The sequence below is a fragment of the Dendronephthya gigantea genome, unplaced genomic scaffold (assembly GCF_004324835.1).
Source record: "Dendronephthya gigantea isolate DGI-Jeju-01 unplaced genomic scaffold, DenGig_1.0 000021F, whole genome shotgun sequence".
NCBI classification, from domain to species: domain Eukaryota; kingdom Metazoa; phylum Cnidaria; class Anthozoa; order Malacalcyonacea; family Nephtheidae; genus Dendronephthya; species Dendronephthya gigantea.
The window spans coordinates 117635-138591 of record NW_021163031.1 but is presented as its reverse complement, the minus strand read 5'-3'; the positions used below and the strand labels follow the sequence as shown (position 1 = coordinate 138591).

Below are 20957 nucleotides of genomic sequence, written 5' to 3'. Positions count from 1 at the left end.
CAATTAACTGAGTCACAAACAAAGGTTTAAAATTCAGGAGAGTCAGTAATGCGTCCCATAAAAATTTCAGAATTTCCTGTATTTCCAGAAATTTGTTGATCTAGAAACTCCATAGTGACACAATCACTAGCTTCAGTGAGATCATCATCAGTTAGATGATTTGTAGCAGCTGCTTCTTGGGAAAGCTCTTCATATAGATTGCGCATGTCTTTCTCCAATGAATCTAGATTGAAGATGAAAAAGCAATACACTGATATCAGGTTCCAACTCATACGAACATTTTGCCTTCAAAAATCACCTCAGCATGAAACTTCTTCCATCAACCCGACTTCGCAACAGCAGACCTGAACTAATCTCAACTGATTCATATGTCATATATGCCTATTCTAATCACAACCTCGTCATGACTATATACTCATTGAATAAAGAACTAGTCATCACTTACCAATGCTTACGTAGTTCTCAGGATTTTTGCGTGGATCATCTGATGAAGGAATCTCTAGTATTTCTTCAAGTGTTTTCTTCGACTTCTCCGAAGGTTTTTTATTTTTATCGACTCTGGACACTTTAGTTGCAGGTGTTACTTTAGAACTGGTTTTCACCGGAGTTTTAAATTTGCTAACCGTCTGTTTCTCTTTCTTGCTTTTGCTGTTTTTCTTGCTGTGTTTTTGCTCTGGATTATTAGGCTTCACACTGCTTCCTTCAACGCTCATTTCTTCTGTTGATACTATAATTTTAAAACATAACATCAACTGATAATTAGTTATGAAATTATTTCTAGGTCTATCTAAGCATGGATCTGTGTAATGCCTACTCACAACAATCTCGCTGACACTCTGCTTCATTTTCTTTGCCAGATATTTTAGAACTTTTCTTTTGGATTTTCTTCGTTTTCTTTTCATTCGTTGGTTTGTTTTTCTTACTAAAGGCAAAAGCCAGTTCAAACTTCTTCGGCTTCACAACAGATCCCTTCACCTCGCCCGAATCTTCACCAGCACAATTATCTTTGCTTGATTTCACTTTCAAGGATTTTTTCTTTCGTTTAAAGGAACTGAAGTTTTTGCCATTAGATTCTTTCACACATGTTTTCATTGTTGCTTCAACTTTAGATTGATCTCCTGGTTCGTCTAAATGTGCATCCAGTTTATTGCCATCTCCATTGAAATCATCAAAGGTACTCTCATGACTTGTATCGATGACAAGGCCATCAGTTATGCTACTGTCAGTGCTTGTATCTTTGGCAAGCTCTTCCATAAATCTTTCGCTAAATGATCTTGTATCTTTTCCATTCCTATCCCCGTTACTTTCGCTTCTTGTATCAGTTGACTTTTCCTGAACTGGATTTACAAATTTAGTTTTCTTTTTTGACTTTGTTTTCTCGTGTTTTGTTCCTGTTAGTTTTTCCTTCGACTTTTTAAGCTTTTTGTCTTTTGACTGATCCGAAGTGCTGCTAGAACGTTTCTCTTGAAGCAATGGAGTTTGTTTTTCCCTCTCGTCAGCAGATGAACTCTTACGTTTTTTCTTCTTTGGAACTAGAAATTAGTGTTTTAATGGATAAGAAAACGTATGTGGTGGTTTTTCAAGAAGTACGAATGAAAGCAAGTAACAATGATTCCCGAGATATCAGAAATATTAATTTAGTTCTAAGCTATATTTTGCAATACCCGGACACTTGATGTCAACTCAGCTCTACCATTTCTCCTCCTTTACCTTCATTCTTTGTTTGGACTGGTTTATGTTTCTTTTTAACTTTGCTTTTTTTAGGTTTTTCCTTGTGAGTGCTGTCGTTATTTTCGTTTTTTTGATCTGAAGATACTTGATCAATTTCACTCTCTTTACTTCTCTCGTCATTGCCTGTCTCTTGATTGTCTTCACCATCTTCATCCGCCAAGTCGTTTTTTTCGTCTGTATTTTGGGTAATATTTGAAGGACTGTTCATTATTTGTGCTAAACAAGACAGAGAGTTGAAATGAAATCACAAGAAGCCTAACCAAAATGAGATTCGTGTACTGGAAGCAGACCTTCAGGCCCATCAGTATTAATCTCTTTGTTTTCGCCGTTATCATCCTCATCACTTGAAGCCAAAATTATTTTCCTCTTTTTAACCTTCTTTTTCATGCTTTCACTTTGTGTAATGCTCTTTTCACTGTCTGTAAGACTTGTTCGTTTCACTTTCTTCTCCTGTTTCGTTTTCTTGGCCGTATCCTCTGGGCTTAATAATGATTTCTTTGGCTGTTTTCTCTTCTTTATCTTGCGTGGTTTCTCTTCTAAAGATAAAATTATTTATCAAAGCAATCTCTCCAATCCCTCAATTCTACCAGTATTCGTACCTGATTGATATCTAATATTGCCTTTATACAACACACGGAAACTGTATTTACTGAGCCGTTCTGGCAATGACATTTCCATGGCAATTCTGGCTTGTTCCAAAGCTCTTGCTAAAGATTTCACATATTTCTTCTGTTTGGAACCAGTCTAACAAGGACAATATTATTACCCGTTGGCTTAGTTCGCCTGGACGATATATTGTTGAGGTATACAAACGATGACAATGTTGGTGAACGTGGTAGTGATGATGGTAATGATGATGAGTTTACCTCATTTGGGTTTTCTGATCCTCCAAAGTCTTGTTATATTCAGGTAACTCACCCAAGAACGAGAAACGTCTTTGTCGAAGATGAAGGAAACATGATAACTGATCTATAAGGAGGTAGTGGAAGATTTGAAGAAACTCTGTTTCAAGACCGCCGACTTCATTGCTACCATGCGAGAGTAATATTACTTCTGCTGATCTTATTATACGTACTGGATTAACATTGGTATCATCCGTTTCATAACAGCAATGGTAATCTGGATCATCCTCAACCATTCCAGGCCACCTTGACAGAAAATTGAACATCTCAAGATATTTGCAGTGATAAGATCATGCATCTCTAATATAGTTTCAAGATGTGAAAGCCTGACTTACCATGGATATCCAGGTACCTTGGCCCAAACTAACGATCCAGCTACGAATGGTGTATAGACTACATCAAAATCTAATTGACTGTCACACGTTTCCTGCGATGCTGTACACTCGGTACGGGACAAATCTATAACGATACTAAAGCATTATTAAATGATCTCTACTTCTGCTAAAGAGTTTGAAAAGATTCTCCATTCAATACAATCCTAGAAATATATTTCACCTGAATTCATGGCACAGACCCAACGTTCAGGTATTGTACACGGTTCAACATTGTTTGGAAGTTTTCTCCACTTAAGACAATCAATCTTTGAACATTGTATCCAGGTTCCCTCTTTCTTGGACTTGTGAAAATCATCCTGTATAGGTGATGATTTATATGAAACTTCATAAAGAAATGCTTGTGGCAAGGAAGTACATGTCCCTCGCCTCATCTCTTAACGAACCTTGAAAAAATGGGAATCCTTTAAACTTACAGACTCACTCTTCAGCTCTTGTGGTGAGACAGACGTGGGCTGCTTTAAAGGCTTAGTCTTTCTTTGTCTTTTAGGAGTGAATTTCTTTCTTGGTCCTCGTTTTGTTTCATTAACCGCAGGTTTTTCCTTTGGCTGAGTTGGAGTATAGACGACTAATTCAGGGACACATTGTGCCATATCATCATCGTCATATCTCTGGCTATATTCTTCCGATTGGGTCGACGCTAGTTTAGGGAAGGATTTATAGAAGATGAACGCATTGTGGTGAGGAAGATTACTGGCCTGGTCTTCTCAAAAAAACCCGTTTCGTAATACTCAGGAATACGTTATTAAGCCTGAGAGCCCGGTCCGGATTAAGCAGAGCAACTGCATGGATGACGGGGGGTTCTGCCAATGGTTCTGCCCACAGGCCCCGTGCTTTAGGGGCGCCGGGTGGCCCCAAAAGGCATAAGACCACAAAAGCAAAAAAAAAGCAGACTGGGTTGGATGACAGTTAAAACTGATGTACGTATTTAACATAATAGTACACATATAATGGAAATATTTTTTATCGCAGCCAAATTTTAGATTAATTCGCTTCCGCCGGTAGGGGGAAGTGAAGGGGGGCCGGATTGAAAAATGCCCCAAGAGGCAAGGAAGGTTAATCTGGCTCTAAAACCGCTCTGATCTTCACATATCATTAGCCAATAACCTCAATAGCCTGGTATCTGCCTTTTGAGAACCATTATCGTACTCGAAAGGTCGTATTCATACCGTCTGATATATCTTCTGCTTCAAGCATGGTTCCTAAAGATTCTTTATTGATCTCACTTGTCTTTTCTTTAGTTTCCTGCAAAGTTTCCTGTTCTTCATACAATTCCATTAATTCCTGATCACTATTACTCTCTTCTCCGAAACTGAAACACTGAAATTGAATTTTTTTTGTGAATAGATTTACTATTGCATGAACAAAGGCGATGTGTGTGGCAAGTGTCGTTTATTTATTACGCTTGCCCCATGGTTTGCTTCAGTTAATTTTTAAATTCACGTCTAATTTCAATATGATATGGTTCTTTATTTCATACTTAGTCGACTTTTTCTTTTAGACATACTTTTCTCAGCGGTATTTGAAAAAAAGGTAAAAACAGGTCACGTAAAAATACATTATTTAGTAAATCCATGTTTTGAGACTCGTTTTGAATGATAAAAACAGCGAGAACAAATTATATTCTTGATACCTGCTCTTGGCTAAGCTTCACTTTTTTCGCTTTGACTTTCTCTCGGACCATTTCTCGTTTTCATTCAAGTTTAAAATAGATATTTTTGTAAACCGGCGTTTTGCTTTTTCTTTACAAAATGCAAAAGTCAATTTTCGCGCCAAAACAACGCGATTCCTTCTGACTGACCTATATATAAAATCGTTCTACTGAACCACCAGGCGAATTGAACTTGTTTTAAAAATTATACAAACAAGGAAAAAGGAATTGATGAGCCGAAACATGTTAATTTTCTTGATACTACTGACATGGCAACACGGAATATATTTGCTTTTTCATTTTCGTAAAAGCCACCGATATTGGCCTCAAGACGCAAACCTGAAGTAAGCTGTAGGGCGTTAAAATTCTGAAGAGCAAGTAAATGTAACATCTCCTTAAAAACATCCTCTTTTACGTCATATGCTGATGGCAGACTTGAAAAGTAAGAATTTTACTTATTGTTTTGCTATCCTTGCTGGAAATACAAAGCAATTGTGCAGAAGTTGACCATCATTACCCCCATTTACCCCTCGCCTAGTCCCAATATCAACACAATATTTAAATGACAAGCATGAAATTGATACAAAACACAGACCATATAAATACCATAAACACACTTCTTTCAAGATCTTTTTTCCTGTTCATGTCTGCCTTTTAAGATCTTCGCTGCATAACCAAGATGACATCGATTTTTTCTCGTGTCAAGTCAAGTAAGTATCATTCTATTATTGGCTGTTTGCTGCCTTTTTAATGATAATTTCTTGGGCAAGCAAATGAACACGTTACTGTCATGTAAAGGTTACGGTGTTGACTACATAAGCTTGTTTCATTAAATCTTTATTTCAAGTGTTTAACCCGACAGGGTTGATAGCCATGTATCTTTTAAAGGACGTCTTAACACCTTTAAAAGTACGTAAATCAATTATTGTAAAATTCTAACTTAGAGTACGGTTCCTAATATGACTAGCACATTCTTGTGGCTGTTAGAGACCTTGCGCTATATTTCGTATAAACTTTCCGGAAAGCGATACCTGACACGCAACGAGTCAACGACCATACTATTTTCACAGGAGCATGTGCTTAAAATTTTTCACTTTCTGTCAAGAGATCTCATTATGTACATATATTTTGTACTTATAATCTTGTTCTATACAGTTACTGGAAAGAATATTGACTAGTCACAATGTATATTCTACTTTGATTTGCAATATTCCCTTAAAAAAATACTGAGGTACAGTCCTGCTCTTACTTCATTACATAAGAGAGTAAGAACATATAAAAGTTGAATTATTTCAAACAAGGAAAACAGACTTCCTGCTAAGGTTTGTTGTCTTGAACTGGAAGTTAATTTGTTTGCTTGTGGGAAACAGTTACAAATTTGATTGAATAAAACACTGTTTTGCAAATGAAACTCAAAGAATATTTATCAGGGCCAACAGTTCAATGTTCAGTTGTAATAATAGAGATTTATTATCTCCAAAAGGCTTTTTAGATAGGTAGCTTTTATAAACATTTGGTTAACTATGTATAACAATATGTGTTATTGTTAACTCAGCTGTCACAAAGCTTTAAACCCCTGTTGGTTTTGAGCTAGATTAAACATTCTGCATGGAACTGTCCATCAGAGTTGTGACTTAATTAGGACTGAAGATAGACTGTTGATCTACAACACAACTAGCAAAATAATGTCAGGTATTATTTTTTGATAAAATACAATATATAACAATATAGTTTTTATTTAACAATGATTTGTTGATATGGTGTACATGGGTTCATCTTATTTCTGGAACTGTTTACAGTGTTTATAGAATATATTTCAGCTAGATCCTGTGATATTATAACTTGCCTATGCATTATTAACAATTCTTGTGACTAGTTAACAACAAAACCTTTAGGGGAATGTTTCATGTTGGCCCACAATTAATAATGTTTTTCTGCAGTAATCAGCAGATTTGTGACACAAATGTTGTCATACATTAATGATCAATCCTTAGATTATTTTTATGGCCCCAAAAATGTTCAAACAACAACAAGGTTATTTGGTTTCTTAAAGATTTTAGGTTTTTTAAGTATATCTTCTTTTTGATTATTTTTGACCTTGGAATGATTTCCCTGTGGAATAAGCTAGTGTGGGTTGTGTTATTGTATATGTTAAAATTTTTATGCAATTACATATATGTCAGGTATTTTAAATATTCTAGTTGGGTTAATTTTAGTATTTGGCAATTATCAATTAGTACTAATAGAACTATAGCTCTGAAATAGGTTTCTGGATGTTTATTTTCATGAGATATTGCAGCCTTCTAATAGTAAGATGGTTTTGGTTGTATAAACTGTTTCATTTATAATGAGGGAAGATATGGTTTTCCAACGTCAGCATTTACTTGCAATATTCGTCGTAAATATTTGCCATTGTTGTTAAATACCATTATCTTGTTTGAAACATTCCTAAGAATAGAGCAAACAGGAGTGGTCTTAATGCTGTTTCAGCTTACATTTGTGTATTTGTATTGTATGTCTGGCTTTATTAGCATCCAAGAGTTATATTTGTATCTGAAGTAAAGATTTCTTCTCCATTATATAGAGAAAAGTTTGTCCTTTAGAAATGTTGTATAAAAATGTTTGTCATGAGAGATTGTTTGTTTTAAGGATGTCTTTACTAGGTTCAGATACTTCTATTTGAAAGATGTCTGTTAGAGTGACATCTTTCTTGAAAATATGTCTGTCTTGAGCAATGTCTGTGTTGATAGAGACCTGTCTTAGAATGATGTCATTCATGGAATGAATGTCTGTGGAATAAATGAGTTTTTTCCTAATAAATTGACTGTCTTAGAGAACAGTAAGAGGAATATTTAAATTGTGTCTTTCTTCTTTCTTGTCTTTCTTCATGAGATGCAATTGTCTCAAACAGATATCTGTATATTAGTGAGATACCTGTAGTAGACAGATTTCTGCATTGGAGGAATATCTGTTAACAATGTTTGCATTAAAGATATAGAAGGGAGATGTACTTGTATGTGCTGCCTATGGAATATCTCATTTTAAGATGTCTCATCTTGATTTGTTCCTCTTACCAGCCTAGCAGGCCAACTCTAGACAGGTAATTGTCATCTTTATTATGTAATTAGAGGTAGGTCTTTCTTGGTGGGAAGAGACGTGTTTCTATGAAAGGTTTTGCTCTGTTCAATATTTATTTCATTTTCATTTAAGGGCTAACTTTAGCTTTTAAGACTTATAGACGCATTAAAATAACTTGACAGTCTGACAGATTGTGTAATTTACTTCATTTATCAGTTTTGTGATTGTAACGTGACGGATGTCGTTGTGCTGGATCTTAACAAAATCTTGGCAAGTCAATTAGCGATTGAAACGCAGCCAGCAGTACTCATAGTACATATAAATTACATATTTTTCTTTGCCATCGAATAATCAACGCACTTCTTTGTTTTTACTCAGACAGCAGAACCTCTTTGTTAGTTATGATATCCTTAAAAGGCGATATCGTGGAGAATTGATTATGCTTACTATAGAGAGCTCTTGCTGGGTCATTAAGACCTCCAGTTTTTTTCTTATTTTATGACACTCGTCGTTCTTTTGAGTTTTGAGCGACGTCCAAGAATATGACCGGTGGTGTATCAAACTGTATAATATAATTAAGGCTGTTCTAATTGGTTCTAACAAGGCAATTTAATGATACTTCAAAGTATTAAGGGAAGGTCTACTTTAAAACTGGTTATGAAAAGCATCCTTTTAGTTTAAGAAATCGACAAACCACAACAATCTTTTATATGTATGTAAACTAATTAGCATGTAATGTAGAAATGTCAGTGAGTTATGTACGTGTATCTTTGTAAAACTGTCTTTATGATATAATGCGGTTTGGCTTAACCAGTCTCCAGTTATATTAACTTAAGGCCAATCTTTGATTCAGTTGTTAGCTAATAATGCGAGTTAGACTGTTAGAGGTAGTGTATACGAACAGAGGTTTATGCAAAGGAAATCATTCCATATCCACTGCTACAGCGTAGTTCGTAATTAAGTTTTTTCAGTTTATTTCACAGACTACGAATGAAACGAGTCAGTTCGGAACCATGGAAAAACCTTACTTTTATTCGTGTATACATTATCAACGTCGATATTCTTTAATTTTGTTTTTTATAGAAATTGTGAAGAACGACAAGAACATGAACAAGGATGGCGCTCTTAATAGGTTTGTTAAATTGAAAAGGGTTTGTAATGAGAAGGAAACTGTTAATAAAATGAAATACAAGCTCGTACTGGTTTATGTTATTTTAGAGAATGGTTGCAGTCAGTACATTCATAACAGTTGTGTTTTTTTAGTGCAAATTCTAATCATGAGCCAAAAGACAGCACGACGGGTAGGTCGTACGACACAAAGAATGTGATGGACTCAAGTGTCTTTATACTATATTGCGATTGTTTTTCCGGAGTATTTGATGTTAGTCGATTTATTTTAGGAATCTTGATTGTAAAACTCGTCAAAACAAAACATGATAAAGGTCTTGGGCTCACAGTTTCAGGTAGAATGGGATATTGTTTCGTAATAGATATAGTTATAGAACATATTACTATGAGGTAACTTCATTTCGGGCGCACGCAATCCTGTGAATAAAATCTTTAATTCACCACGAAATGTTTTTAGGTGGTATTGACCGTGGTAGCAATCATCCTGTTATCTCTCATCTTCGACTGGGCGGTATTGCTGATAAGTACGTAAATAAGACGCTTGAATTCGAATTATTGTCGTTGATGTGTGTTACAATATTGTGCCTATAAGTATAACGTTTTTAAAAGAGAAGCTATTCTGTGATATCAGCGTGGGCTGTCCTGTCAGTTTATTTAAGGACAACTTAAAGTGGATCTCCATTCAGCTTTATTAAATGCACGCGAATGACTTGAGTCAGGCTGGCTTCACATAAACATTCTCTGATAGTATGAAGTAACAATTAATACGTAATTAGAGGATTTCCAGACTAATTGCATTTCCATATCATCTCCAGATGAGATCCGTACCAACTGTATAGTAAAGATTTTGTGAGAAAAATCATGTATCACAAATCTAAAATGCTAATAACCCTATTTGAAAAGGGGCAAGAGGCCTGTGCTGAGTCACAGGCTAGTCAGGTTTTTCACTGCCAATTTATAAAATCATTCGTTCTCGCATAGCTTGTAACTCGCCACAGACCCCTTGCTGTTTGTGGCACAGGCCTATACCTTTATACATTTCCATTTTCGTAGGAGCGAATCCTTGGTTATTGGTGATATAATTCTCGCTGTAAATAATAAAAAAACTGAAAATTTAACCCATCAAGAAGTTGTTGATCTGCTAAGAAACGCTGGTCAGCATGTTCATTTGAAGATTCAATATAAAATCCCAACTCCAGGTGAGAGACCTTGATGTTCTTTTTGTTCCCTCGTCTGCATCTTAAATAATATTTTACAGAAACTTCATGATTGTCAATTTGTCCTTCTCAGACACAAACATTAGCAGTTCGTGTAAAACTGCTATTATACAGCTGAAGAAGGAAGCTGATGGTTTTGGAATTGTCGCGAGAGGTAGGGTGGAAGATCTGTAGTAGAGTGGAAACACCTATGTCCTATAGTAAAGTAAATTAGCGTTGTAACCATTGTAAACTTTGACAAGCTTAGTTTCACATTATACTTTATAAAAATTACTGAATTTTTCTCCCATGATATAGAATCACCGCAGACATCGATTCACGGCTATCGACCTCTTGTTGTTGCAAGTGTCAGACCAGGAAGTGCGGCCCAAAGGTTGGACTTCGTGCTTTGTTTTGTGAAAATATCAAAAACAATATCCAATGATATATTTCATTTTCTTTCTTATTAATTCTTTATAGTCGTGGTGTGGTTCATGTTGGGGATAGATTACTTGCAATCAACGGTCAAGCGTTGTTGGGTCTGTCACGTGAAGACGTTGTACTATTGCTAAAACACGCGCATGATCAAGTGTCTTTACAGATAGAGTATGATGTTTACCACAAAGGTAAGATCTAGATTGTAATTAACAGAATTTTAGAGTGTTAGATATTTTGAACAAATCGAGTCTTAACATATTCTAAATTGTTGTTTCGAGAGGTCCAGCCAGGATCAGAGAGCTAAGATCATCTCTTATCTATCTCGTGTAATTTAAGAAGCGTTAGGTAAATCTTGCAATGTATATTCCTGTAATTTCCTTCTTTATCATACATAGAACCTATGAGCACTCAAAACGGAACATGGATTATTGATATCGAGAAGCCTGCTCCTGCTGTCAGCCTGGGGCTAATTCTAGGTATAGCCTATTAGAAAAATTGTTGATTAAATCTTCGAAAGTATTGATTATTCCATACGTTAAATCGCTGTTCATGCAGCATTGCAATTTTAATGAGCTTTCTTTGATTGATTGGTCCCTTATTGTTTAAATGTAATATTTGGTTGTGTGTTTAGTAGAAGACCGATCAGGTGTGATTGTAATTTCTGATATCAACGAAGGTGGTGTTGCGGACAGGTAAGTTAAGTCCATTTTTCATGCCTATTTCCTTCTTACGTTGCGACAGCACTGATGACTGATCCCTTGTTTCGTTTCAGATTGGGAGTGTTCCATAAAGAAGATCAGATAATAAGTATTAATGCAACCTACGTGAAGGATTTGTCTTTAGCCGGAGTTGTTGATTTGTTGGCCAAGAGTGGAAGTCGTGTTAAGATCGAGTTTCTCACAGTTCACGCTTTAAATAAAGATGAGGAAAATACAGCCATGTCAGATAGGTATACAATACAACATACGACATGTTTCAAGACACTATCAAATGCATATACTGCTTAAAAATATAGTAAATAGAGTAAAGAAGGAAAAAAAGAATGATAAAAGAAATGAATGAGGGATAAATGCATCGTCGAAAGGATAAAGGGTGATAAAGAGAGACTTAGAACTGAAGTATACTTTGTTCTTTTGCATGCAGGCAGAATTCACTGCAGAATTCAGAAGGCAATTAATTATAGTAGATTATGGGCGATAATATTTCTAATGTTTGTTTGGCTCATAGATATGGTAAAGTAGATTCCTGGGTATGTTCACATGGCGAGTTTTCCGATGATCAACTGTCAGAGTCGACAGCTCACGACGAATTGCTAATTCAAGACCGAAGATTGCACGACAATGATCCCAGAGAACGTTTACGCCGTGCTCTTCCGCAGGCCCCTAGCGGTGATTTTGCTGGCTACGACAATACTAGACGAGCTCTCACGAATGACTCGAGCCCATATGAAGAAATCTCGGAAGTGATTGCAAATTCTCGTGGAAACGTAGACCTTCAAAGTGAACCAGGATCTGATCAGCGGTCTAGAAATAGAATGACTGAAGGTGTGAAAAGATTATTTATTGTATCGATGATGCTGCTAGGCTTTTCATAAAGTTTTCATCCATTCAACATTCAACAGGGGAATCAAAGAGCTTTTGAACAAAATAGATCACTAGACTCCTGTTATATGAACATAATAGATTAGTTCATCTAGGTTTCCACCAGCACCTCGTTTTCACCCAGACTATAGCAACCCTTGACAAATAGAAGATGACCAATGGTAGTTTTAACGTTTCTCCTGGTCACACTGTCACTGGACATACATGTGATTAACCGTTCAGTATATCTTTAAATATTGTTTACTCTTTAGAACCTTTTCAAAAAAGATATTTAATTTACTATTGTTTTCAGGTTTATATTCGAAAGTTCGCAAACCTCGTTCCAACAGTGTGGGGGCAAGTACTGGTAGAACTTCTCCATGGTCTGGTGCTGGCTACAGAGGTCTGGGAAGTAGACGGTCATCATTTTCTAACGCCGCTAATTCTGAATCATACCTGCGAGGGAGAAGACAATTTTCTAGCAGAAATAACAACTTTTGGTCATCAAGAAGCTTGAAATGTTCTGCTAATGCTCAGCTATGTCGACAGGAGTATGTGGAGGTGAATTTGACTGCAGATAATCAGGGATTTGGTTTGACGATTGCAGAGAGTTATATTGGAAGACAAAGTGTATTAGTAATTGCGGAAATTGAGAGTGGTGGTCCTGCGGAAAGGTAGGTTATTGCATCTTAAATAACTTCGGATCATTTCAGAATCTTGTTTATGAATGAAGGCCATCGTTCTCACATCGTTCCTGGTTTTATTAACTCAAGGCTGGTTTCTAGTTAAAACCATTGGTGTGTGGCCTCAGCTCACTAGAGGCGGCAGCCAGTAAATTGGAACCCCTTCTCCTGAAAATCTCATTAGTCAACTAAGTATGAGGAAGGCAAGTTAGAGTTTTATACATATTGTCAATGGTCAGTTCGAGGATATTGTCTTCTTCAGGTCTGGGGTGCTTCAGATTAATGATGAAGTGCTTGGAATAAACGACACAGACGTAGGAATGATGACAGCTGAACATTGCAATGGTATTTTACAGAGTTTTGGAACACACGCAAACATCTTGATTGGCTTTACTGTGGCTGGTAAGTCATAGCTGATCTAATAATAAACTGATCTAATAATAATAAACTGATCTGATTAAAGAGGGACTATACGTCTGTTTTTATGTCTGTATTTTAACCACTGTTAAAATGATGAATACTCAATCACAACATAATTATACCATGGGAATGCGTAGATTAACTAGGCTATCCCTCGTCAATGGGTCTTGGACCCGTTGGTCATTGTGCTGATTGTGTTGGTGGTCATTAAACTTTTATCATACAATAATGCGGATAAACTGACTAGTCCAGGGAAAATTTGTCTTTCAGGGAACTTATCTTTCACTTTTCTAGAATCTATAGTAGCCTCGTCTGGAACATTCAGCGTGAAGCTGCCAAAGCATTACTTTGGATTAGGAATCACTTTCACAGGTAAGTCACTGAATTGTCTTAAATATTATAATTTATATTATCTGGGCAGGGCTTAGTTTAGTACGTATACCGAGTTGCGATTTTGATTATCGGATTGCTACGTACAAATCGTACGATGCAGATATATTTTGGTGTTCTATGAAGTCCGAAAACACATCACCAATTTCTTCGTTGAAAGTCTTATAATTCAAACGGGATTGGGATATAACACCGAATTCAAATTCAGATTGGCTTATTTTGTTCTCATTTAAACTAGGTAATATTTCACGCTCCGATCGGCGGCGTGCATGCTTGATAAAATATCGTTATTTCGTTCAATTCTTTCAGATATTTGGTGGTTCTTAAAAGAACCGGTTTTTGTTTTGAAGGTTTTGAAACCTTTTTACTTGCTGCTTGTGTATTTTGTCACGGCTTTCGTTCCTTCGCTGACAGCATGTTTAGCCAACTCTCCAGGCAAGAGCAGACGAACAGCAGTTTGGATCTCCCGAGAGGAGATGGTTGACTTCTTGTTGTAGTGAGCCAATCGGGAAGCTTCACCAGCAATTCGCTCGAAGATATCGTTCACAAATGAATTCATGATACCCATGGCTTTGCTTGAGATACCAGTGTCGGGGTGAACTTGCTTCAGAACTTTGTAGATGTAAATGGCGTAACTTTCTTTACGTTTCGATCGTCTCTTCTTGTCACCACCAACTCCGGCTTTCTTGCCAGCTTTCTTTCCACCTTTTGAAGCAACACCAGGTTTGGGAGGCATCTTTTAATCTTTCTTTTCTAACGAGTTGAATGTCTTCGATGTAGAACTAGAACAGTTTGCAAATCGCAATGCTGCAAGTTTGAAACGCAATCCTTTTATAGTAAACGTGACGGGATAGATGGCTAAGTAGGATCAAAAATCCTGAATTTTTATTGGTCACAGGATACTGACGGACGTCTGCGAAGAGCCCATGTTAAACGCCCCCTTACTGTTTCTACATAAATTAAAATAATTAGGGATTGGAAAACTAATATATGCTTACCACAAGTGTATAATTATATCGCCATTCGACTGATTCGAGATTTGGCGCCACTTTTGAATGCGAGTGCGAGTATATAGTATATAAAGCGAGATATAAAGCTTACTTTATGAGCAATGACCGATAAATCATTACAAGTGAAACGAGGGACGAACTAGTATTGGGAAATGATGATATATTTAGAATTTTAGGCTACTATAAACTCAAGGCGGAAGGCAAAGTCTAGTCTAAATCAAAGACAAAGTCAAAGCCAAACCCAAAGGGAATTTGAACTGGCATATTTAGTTGTGATATGTCATATGGCGATATTACTCATATTAGCTGGATTGCACTTCTTGTTAAGCGAATAAAGCCATGCTTTATATCAAAAATAAAGCACGGCTAACAAGCATGTGATTAATGCATGTGAATGTAATCCAAGTTCTTAGACTTCACCCACTTTCGACCCACTGTCTATTTAATAAAGCCCAGCCCAACTAACCCAGGACTTCTGTAAAACTTTCTCTTCAACTTCGCTGACACTGACCAAGTTAGTATATAACTATGCCCAACTATATAAGCGTGTGTTAATATATGGAGAATATCACGATACATAAGCGAACTCTTCACTTGTCCAAATAGTGGATACCGACAGGCCCAGTAAAATGCATGGTCAGACAGGTCAGATCTAGATTAGAAACTTTAAAGAGTTTAGTCTTTATTTTAAGACTGGTCTAATGTCTGTAGTCTGTACTTCTAGGCTTCTAGCCATAGACATATGGCAATGACAATGTTGATAGCCGCCTATGGCTATTTTATTGAGTATAGCTGATTCCTAAAGCTTTTATTTCAGAACTAAACAATGCTGATAAAACCTGTATTATAATCAGTCATGTTCGTAAAGGAAGTCTAGCATACAGAACAGGAATATTGCATCTGGGCGATCAATTATTGGCAATAAATGGTCATAAAATGGCGTGTGTAGAGGATTCTATAACATTCATTGATGCTGTACCTCTGGGTGAAATAGTCAGTGTAACTGTTCAGAAAGAGCAGGAGATTGAAGGTAAGGCTGAAGTAAAGACTATGAAATCTTCTATTAAATTTCACATGAACAATTAACTATTAAACAACATGCACGTATATGCATTCTGCGACGGAATGGAATGGTATGCCGATGCGACTGGTTCTTTACTATATTATAGTTCTATACGCAGGTGACAGGTGATCTCGATGTAGTAGATCTTTCTGCAGTGTTTTATCGAGGATAACTGATTTTTATTTGACAAGTCCATTCCCGCCATTTCAGATCACCTGGCTGTATGAGGCTGGTTGTATAAAACTATTTAATTATATAATTCTCGTGCCCCTTACTGATGGTTTCCGCAGTGCCCTATCATGAAGATAGTCATTCTGCTATAAAAGATGTTATTAAGAAAACGGCGGCAGCATGCATGTCCACTCAAAACTCGAAATGGACTTGACTCAGTGCCCGACCGATCACAACGTATTGAAGTAGATCAAAAGACAAAACTTCATTATTTAGCTATATGATTGATTTATAAGAAAGCAACTTTCTCGACCGAGATGGTTGGTTTTGATTTCCCAGCCAATCAGAGCACTGAATCTGCCGTACCAAGATAGCGGCGAACCCTCTTTAATTAATTATGAAAACATTATGAAAAGCAATTTTTTACAAACAACAGATCATTTAAAGAATAAATTTAGTAAAATTGAAAACAGTCGTCGTTTAAGCCGGTTTTCCACTAGACACTAGCCATATTTATCGCGCGAAGCGACTTCCAGATGGATGCAGTTGACAGCTCTGAAACAAAAGTAAAATATCGCGAAAATTATCGCTAGCGGAAATCCGGCGTTACACTTAACGATTTTTTAAAAAAAGAACCTCCAAAATGGCGGCATATTCGTCATCGTGAGAAAGACTAATTATAGAACAGCCACAGGTTCATGATTTCACATGACGCGGTCCCAAAGCCATGGTTTATTCCTTTCGATATATATTCTTGAACATTCTTTTTTCTTGTGCATGCTTTGCGCATAGGTTGCTATACGTCTGTGCACAGGGCCACAGGCTGAGGTTGCTATGGTTTAACCGATGTTTGACCACAAAACGTCACTAGGAAATTGCCATTGGAATTATGTTTTTGTTATTTAAACTTATCAGACTACTGAGAGACTGTTAAATAAACAATAAAAAAATGTTGTTATAGAAAAAAAGTTTATCAGATATATTCAATTCTTATCACCAACCCACCCATGGTCTAACGTTAATTACCCGCGCTGTAGCACTTCGCAACAACGCAATTTTTTCAACACTTTGTTTTCCTCAAAACACATTTTCAAAGCGGACATGTCATACAATGAATTGATCATAATATTATCATGATATTCAATGTTATATATTTTGTTTTATAGATGAAAGTTCTGGAGTTGTTTATACTATAGAATTATCAAAACAAGGCCGTAGTACTGTCGGCATTGTCATAACAGGTAATTATAGCTACTTGTGGCATTATCATTGTTTGTTTTTTAGTTCCAGAATATTCAGAATCCCACCGCATTCAAACTGAAACATCTTTTGCCCTGGAATAATTAACAGTGTTTTTGAGCAACCATGCAATCTGATGCGAATATTTTAGGCTCCCCGCATATATCGTTCATTGAAATCCCTCAACAATATTTATCATAGAAGCATGCATCGATATAGTGCTGATATCAGCGTTGAAACCACTGAGTTGAAACGATTATGGCCAGGGAGTGGTTGGCACTACTTCATGCACATCCAAAATAAATATATTCGGAATAATTTTATAGTTTTTGGTCAGTCTTCATATATCTTTATAGGTGGAGAGGTTCCTGGTAATGGTAATATCCTTGTCACATCATTGGTTCCTGGAACTGTTGCAGAAAGGTAATCTCAGTCACTAGAACTGTTTCAAAAATATTAGCTATAAATTGACCTCAGCGTGTATGGCAAATTATATCATAAAAAAATTGAAAAAAATGATCTCGTTTGCCATTTCAATATCATGTGGTTCCACTAAAATGGATAATCTACATTTAAGCTGAGGAGAGATTGGACTATTTCATATCGCGACAATTACAACCAAATAAAAACAGCATAAATATAAAAGCCATCCTTTGTATTTGTAACAAGTTTTGAAACAACTCATTTCCGATCGAGAAGAGGTCCCCAGGGTTTAATATTACGACGTACAAGCCTTACGACCACAAAAATTCACACAAATATTTTTCCAAACAAAAAACTTTCACAGTTTGCGTGACAAAGAAGACGAATTCAAAATCAGAGAAAAAAATTATCCTAAGAATCATCTTTTACAAATTTACAGAAGTGGCGCAGTTCATGTGGGTGACAGAATCTTGGCTGTCAACGATATTTTGGTAAAAAATAAACCCGTCAAAGAAGTTTATCAAATGTTAGATTTTAGTGGAGAATTTGTGAAACTTCGTCTTCAGAGTGTTGATACTCGCAAAACAAAACAGCCTAGTGTTGAAACTCCGGCGAGGGGACTTGAAATTCCGGATATGTCGTCTTTACATCGGGTTTCAGCTTGGGCTGAAATATTCAACGAACTAGATCAAATAGTTGCGGTAAGTAAGCCGTCTGGAGCGAAGAAAGAGCCTGAGACCAAAACTGAGGCCGCAAAGAATGTTGGGATTACGAGGAAGATCCCTGAGTCAAATACAAAAACAGGAAATGAGGGAGCCGAAAGTGAAATAACTGCGACTGTGTCTGAGGAGGTGAAGAGCGGAAATGACGAATTTTGGGAACAATTTGGAGAGTTGTGGGAAAGTGAGAAAAATCGTACGGAGGAACAGACCACTACTAACGCGACCCGCACTGACGAAATCCGCAGTTTCGCAGCACCGACCTCAAACGAGAGCACCGACACAGGTATTAAGACTCACGATTCTTCATCAGGTACCCTGAATGGAAAAGCTATCTCCATACGGTACGTCGTTCATGAGAAATGCGTGAACCCAGCACAAGTAACTCATGAGAGGACAACACAACGTTCCTGTGTGTATTTGAGGCAAGATTCTCGTGGCAAACTTTCTTGTGATAATCCCAAAACACAATTTTCAACCAAACCTTATGAGACTTCCACTTGCAGCGACTCTAGGAATCGATCCAGAGAGAACTTGACGAATGATTCCGGCTCCGCACAGGAATCACGTGAGAGAAAGTCCCTCGTGGAATCCACGGACGAATCCCCTCAGAAAACCAGACAAAATACAGGATCTCTTGAGCGAAGTCCATCTGTGGCCTCAGGCTATGAAACAGACTCGACACTACAAAATTCTGTCAATGATTTGCCTCATTGTGACCAAAGAGGCGACACCGAGCCCTTCACAAGCATGGACTCGTTTGATATTTCGAATGATGCAGATGACAAACTCTTACCTCCCACTACAAAAGTGGGCAATGTAGATTCGACGTCAGACGTTCTTGAAACTCGGACGTTTTCCGTCGAGAAATCAGGTCAACATGGATTTGGTTTTAGTTTGATGCCAGATAAATTCAAACAAGAAGTTTATATTGCATCTGTGCTTCCAGGCGGTCCTTGTGACGGAATGCTGCAACCGCTTGACAAAATTACTAAAGTAAGCATTAAATAAAGTATACTTATTTAATTAAAACCTTTATCAACTCCGCTGAGCGGTATTTTCGGCCAGTTTTGTAATGGTTTTGCATTGATTTTGCAATGGTTTTGCAATGGTTTTTCAATGGTTTCAGTGCAATGGTTTGGCAATGGCTTTGCAATGGTTTTGCAATGGTTTTGGTAGATTGTTATTAGACTAGAGGCTGCAGGATTCTTAAGTTATTACACTGGCATGCTTAGTTTACACTCTCCATAAGTTTTGTCAGTTTTGAAATATGATCCTAACACATTTCTAAAACAAACTGTTTCGCCTCTTGCAGATTGACGACAAAGATTTGACGCAATTAAATATTTACGAAATTATTCAAATACTTCAACATGGCCCGGCGATCATCAAGCTATGCGTTGTTAGAAATCCTTTTAATACTTATGTTGACTGTAAGTCGTAAGTGGGAAATTGGATTATAAGAAGAAAAATGCATGTATACGAATTATTATAGCACTCAGTTAGGAAAGGTGTTTGCATGTGCTTCTTATATAATTTAAGCGCTCTCGTCATGGTGGTCCGGGCTGAAAAAGAAACTATTTTGAAAGTTGAAACTTTCATTTTTTTGATTGATGCGATTGATGCTTCTTTATATTTGTGCATGCGTGAGGTGTAAAGTTAATTTATACATTTTTCATACTAAGATCTTTGTCTACAGAATACTTTATACTTCGCAACCGTGATCATTATATTAATCGAGTGAAGAAATTGCCAAGGATTTATGACACGAGATCAACTTAATGAGCATAAGTGCTGTACACGCGTATATATAGAAAACTTATACACTCGTGGCTAGTCGCTTTAGGAGCTACAAAATCTAGTACGTCCATCAGGTTTTTGTGGTCGATTATCTGCAGCCACTATAGGCTTTTATCGTCCTTTCGTTTGCACCGCATCTTTCTGACAACAGTTCGTGTACCATACAAAAGGAAGGGGATATTTAATTTAAAAATTCTCGCATTTGTACTAGATTTCATATTGATCTTACGGAATCAAATGTTGCCCTCTTTACGAGGAGTCAGAGCTTCAGAAGATGAGTGTATTCAAAAGACAAAAATATAATCTCACTCTCGTAGGAAATTCCAGCTTGTTGAGAAGCTATATGCTATAACCTGTAAATATATGTAACCTAAAACTGAATATATTTGCCACTGTGAAAATAATGTACAAGTACAACAACTATTATATTTCTTATTGACTAAAAGTATAAATAAAGTACGTAGACAGTCAGATTGAAGTCATATGTTTACAAGATTTTTGAAATTGACCACCTTTTATTGTACCCCTCTTATCGAAATAGAATAATTAGATGATACACCGATCGCTCATTGAAGTTCGTAAGTCGTGTTTCACGGATTGGAAAATGTTCACTGTAGAAAGAATATTTTGAATAATATGCGGAGAATGTTTTATATTGCTATATACGACCACTTGCAAAAAGTTTTTAAATGCGTGGTCTTGAAAATATGCATGCCAGTGATTCAGAATTCCTAGAGCGAGACAGTCTGAAGTCGCGTTAGGTCAAATAAGTCGTGCAAATCACATTATGCTGTGCAAATCCATCTTTGACTTTGGAGGGCAAAGAAAACGGCAACATAAATGAAGTATTTATAGTAATTAGTTTTTAGGATTGAGATTGTTTTTGATGGTGTGAAAGGTTCATATTGACATAAGATACTGAATCTTTCATATGTCATTATCT

At 36.7% G+C, this 20957-nt stretch overlaps 4 protein-coding genes across 8 annotated transcripts; 1 reads left to right on the top strand and 3 right to left on the bottom strand.

The window, feature by feature from the left end:
• Positions 1–26: 26 nt before the first annotated feature.
• On the bottom strand, positions 27–1696 carry LOC114521918 (pre-mRNA-splicing factor CWC22 homolog). The gene is made up of 4 exons (XM_028542492.1): positions 1684–1696; positions 819–1532; positions 446–727; positions 27–223 (listed from the first exon to the last, which is right to left on the bottom strand). The coding sequence occupies exons 1-4, from the start codon at positions 1694–1696 to the stop codon at positions 27–29; spliced, it is 1206 nt and encodes a 401-aa protein (XP_028398293.1).
• Positions 1697–2598: 902 nt separating this feature from the next.
• Positions 2599–4709, bottom strand: LOC114521917 (zinc finger CW-type PWWP domain protein 1-like). The gene is made up of 7 exons (XM_028542489.1): positions 4659–4709; positions 4195–4345; positions 3442–3665; positions 3189–3324; positions 2969–3092; positions 2807–2879; positions 2599–2700 (listed from the first exon to the last, which is right to left on the bottom strand). The coding sequence occupies exons 1-7, from the start codon at positions 4707–4709 to the stop codon at positions 2599–2601; spliced, it is 861 nt and encodes a 286-aa protein (XP_028398290.1).
• Positions 4710–5245: 536 nt separating this feature from the next.
• Positions 5246–20492, top strand: LOC114521691 (glutamate receptor-interacting protein 1-like). Of its 5 annotated transcripts, none has more exons than XM_028542196.1 (22): positions 5246–5386; positions 8838–8886; positions 9018–9055; positions 9155–9217; positions 9340–9406; positions 9936–10081; positions 10173–10253; positions 10397–10472; positions 10559–10704; positions 10912–10992; positions 11151–11208; positions 11289–11465; positions 11744–12060; positions 12410–12770; positions 13042–13181; positions 13494–13571; positions 15417–15629; positions 17000–17074; positions 17429–17495; positions 17935–19210; positions 19530–19647; positions 20226–20492. In XM_028542196.1, exons 1-22 carry the CDS (start codon positions 5356–5358, stop codon positions 20315–20317), a joined length of 3750 nt encoding a protein of 1249 aa, XP_028397997.1. In that variant the 5' UTR covers positions 5246–5355; the 3' UTR covers positions 20318–20492. The 5 variants fall into 5 exon arrangements, with proteins under 5 accessions (XP_028397997.1, XP_028397996.1, XP_028398001.1 ...); XM_028542195.1 differs by having other exon boundaries at positions 11148–11208; XM_028542197.1 differs by lacking the exon at positions 5246–5386 and adding an exon at positions 6329–6368 and having other exon boundaries at positions 11148–11208.
• LOC114521692 (histone H2B, gonadal) lies at positions 13261–14419 on the bottom strand. Its single transcript, XM_028542201.1, has one exon. It carries the CDS (start codon positions 14323–14325, stop codon positions 13954–13956), a length of 372 nt encoding a protein of 123 aa, XP_028398002.1. The 5' UTR covers positions 14326–14419; the 3' UTR covers positions 13261–13953.
• Positions 20493–20957: the final 465 nt, after the last annotated feature.

Coding starts and splice junctions, on each gene's coding strand:
- LOC114521691 (XM_028542195.1), top strand. CDS start 5,356: ATGACATCGATTTTTTCTCGTGTCAAGTCAA. Junction 8,887..9,017: donor AAGGATGGCGCTCTTAATAG/GTTTGTTAAATT, acceptor GTGTTTTTTTAG/TGCAAATTCTAATCATGAGC. Junction 10,705..10,911: donor GTATGATGTTTACCACAAAG/GTAAGATCTAGA, acceptor TATCATACATAG/AACCTATGAGCACTCAAAAC.
- LOC114521692 (XM_028542201.1), bottom strand. CDS start 14,325: ATGCCTCCCAAACCTGGTGTTGCTTCAAAAGGTGGAAAGAAAGCTGGC.
- LOC114521917 (XM_028542489.1), bottom strand. CDS start 4,709: ATGGTCCGAGAGAAAGTCAAAGCGAAAAAAGTGAAGCTTAGCCAAGAG. Junction 2,880..2,968: donor AAGGTACCTGGATATCCATG/GTAAGTCAGGCT, acceptor TTTTCTGTCAAG/GTGGCCTGGAATGGTTGAGG. Junction 2,701..2,806: donor ATGATACCAATGTTAATCCA/GTACGTATAATA, acceptor ACCTCCTTATAG/ATCAGTTATCATGTTTCCTT.
- LOC114521918 (XM_028542492.1), bottom strand. Junction 728..818: donor AGAGTGTCAGCGAGATTGTT/GTGAGTAGGCAT, acceptor TTAAAATTATAG/TATCAACAGAAGAAATGAGC. Junction 224..445: donor TGAGAACTACGTAAGCATTG/GTAAGTGATGAC, acceptor TCTTCAATCTAG/ATTCATTGGAGAAAGACATG.